The 1,818-nt window shown below is 71.1% G+C and overlaps 1 protein-coding gene across 1 annotated transcript in view; it reads left to right on the forward strand.

Moving 5' to 3' along the window:
- Positions 1-588: 588 nt before the first annotated feature.
- The window catches only part of MNEG_2243 (hypothetical protein), a gene marked incomplete at both ends in the record, with an annotated part of 2,358 nt that continues 1,128 nt past the window's right edge, over positions 589-1,818 (forward strand). The window contains 4 exons of the mRNA XM_014049276.1: positions 589-591; positions 701-845; positions 1,140-1,217; positions 1,503-1,569. Coding sequence (XP_013904730.1) covers positions 589-591; positions 701-845; positions 1,140-1,217; positions 1,503-1,569 — 293 coding nt within the window. The remainder of the gene's footprint in view (positions 592-700; positions 846-1,139; positions 1,218-1,502; positions 1,570-1,818) is intronic.

Consider the following 1,818-nt stretch of genomic DNA (forward strand, 5'->3'; position numbering starts at 1 on the left):
CCGCCACAGGGTGAGGCGCGACAATGGGATGGCCCTGGGAGACTGACAGAGCGGCGGCTGTTTCCTTGTTCCGCAGCTGCCTCGCAGCTGCCGGTGCACAACAGCGTGCGGGTGGGGGGCGATGAACTTGCCAGTTTGCAGCCGCCGGCGATTGCATGCATCGGCACCCTGCCTGCCATTGCCTGGAAGCCGAACCAGTGCGCGCCGCGGGCGCCGCCCGGCACATCTGCTCCCCGCTGCTTCTGGTTTCGGGAAAACCCAGTGTGGCGCCCGGGCCTGGCAACCCATCCCCCCTTCCTTTGTCCAGGCTTGGCGCCATTGCCAGGGTGACCAGCAGCAGGCTCGTGCAGTCGGCGGCTGAGGGCTTCAAGCGCATCGCCGCGGGCGACACCCTGCTGGTGGGCAAGGTCACGCGAGACCACCCCCGGCGCGGTGCTGGTCGCGGCGCGGTGCCGCGTGCATCCTTGCAGGGTGCTCGAGCGACGCGCCGCGGCCGCGCCTAGTCTCACAGCCAATCGAGCCGAGCCGCCCGCATGGCGCTTCCGCCCGCCGCAGTCGGCTGCGCCACACCCGCTCGAACCCCCGCAGATGGTGCTCCGGGCCCCTAGACACTGCCCAGACAACAGCGCTGCCCTGCAGCCCTACGCGTGGTCTGCCAAAAGCGCCACCCCCCCTGCACCCCTCTCCTTGCTTTCCGCAGGCCCTCTGCCGCGGCGAGCCCAGCGTCCCGCAGCTCGTGCTGGCGTGCTGCACCGCGCTGGTCATAGGGGAGGGCGTGCGCACGGAGGGCATCTTCAAGCACGTGGCGCCGGCAGAGGCGGTCGAGCGGATGTCCACCTGCGTCGGTGCGCGCGCGCACGCCTGGGGCCCCTGCTGTATTCCCTCAAAGCATGCGCCAAGGGTCAAGTGCAGCGGGGCTGAGGCGGCAAGGAGCACATGCGCCTCACAGCACCACTCGTCCAGGGGTTCAGGGGCCCAGCAACCGCCCCTTGCCTAGGTGATTGCGGCCACAGTCGTCCCGGGCTGAGCGCCGCCTCGGGCTCAAAGCAGGGGCGCAGCCCTGTCGCCGCGGTGACAGCAACTGCGCAGGGCGCGCTGACCTCGCGCCCCGCGCTGGCACCCGGCCGCCCTGTCCGCAGCGGGCGGCCGCCCCGCGCTGATCCCCCCCGGCACCAGCCCCCACGTCATCGCGACCCTCCTGAAAAACTTCCTGCTGGGTGAGGGGCCGGCGCGGGCGGCGCCTTGAGTGATAGCGGCACGAATGCACAAACCCTCTGCGGGTTGCTGGGTGGGTGGTGGCCCTGCCGGGCGTGCGGCTGGCTTCTGCAGGGCTCCGTGTGGTGTGAAGCCAAGCTAAGGGCCTTCTAGCTGCGGCGCAGGCGGGTGCGGCCGCCCTCTGGCACCAGACACACACGCACCCCCCCCCACACACACACACACGCTTTCTGAACCCACACGTTGACCCGCGCGCGCACACGGCGTCCACTGGTGCCCGCCGCCAGGCCTGGAGGAGCCCCTGCTGACGTACAGGCTGCTGCCAGACTGGATCACGGCGGCAGCAGACCTCGAGTGCGCACCTAGCACCCAACCCTGAACCCTAAATCGTCAACCTTAAACCCCCGCCTGGGGCACCAGCGCTGCAGCACCGCCAGCCGACCGCGGGCCTCGACTCGCTGCCCTGGCCCGGGCAGCCGGCGGGCGGGCAGCTGGCGGAGCTTCGAACTGCATTCCGCACCCAGGCAGGGTGCACCCGATTGCGCCTGCGATCGGACACCTCCTGCACGCGCTGCGCCCCATCGTGCCCCCCCCCCCCCGCCC

The sequence above is a fragment of the Monoraphidium neglectum genome (assembly GCF_000611645.1).
Source record: "Monoraphidium neglectum strain SAG 48.87 unplaced genomic scaffold scaffold00247, whole genome shotgun sequence".
Taxonomy (NCBI): domain Eukaryota; kingdom Viridiplantae; phylum Chlorophyta; class Chlorophyceae; order Sphaeropleales; family Selenastraceae; genus Monoraphidium; species Monoraphidium neglectum.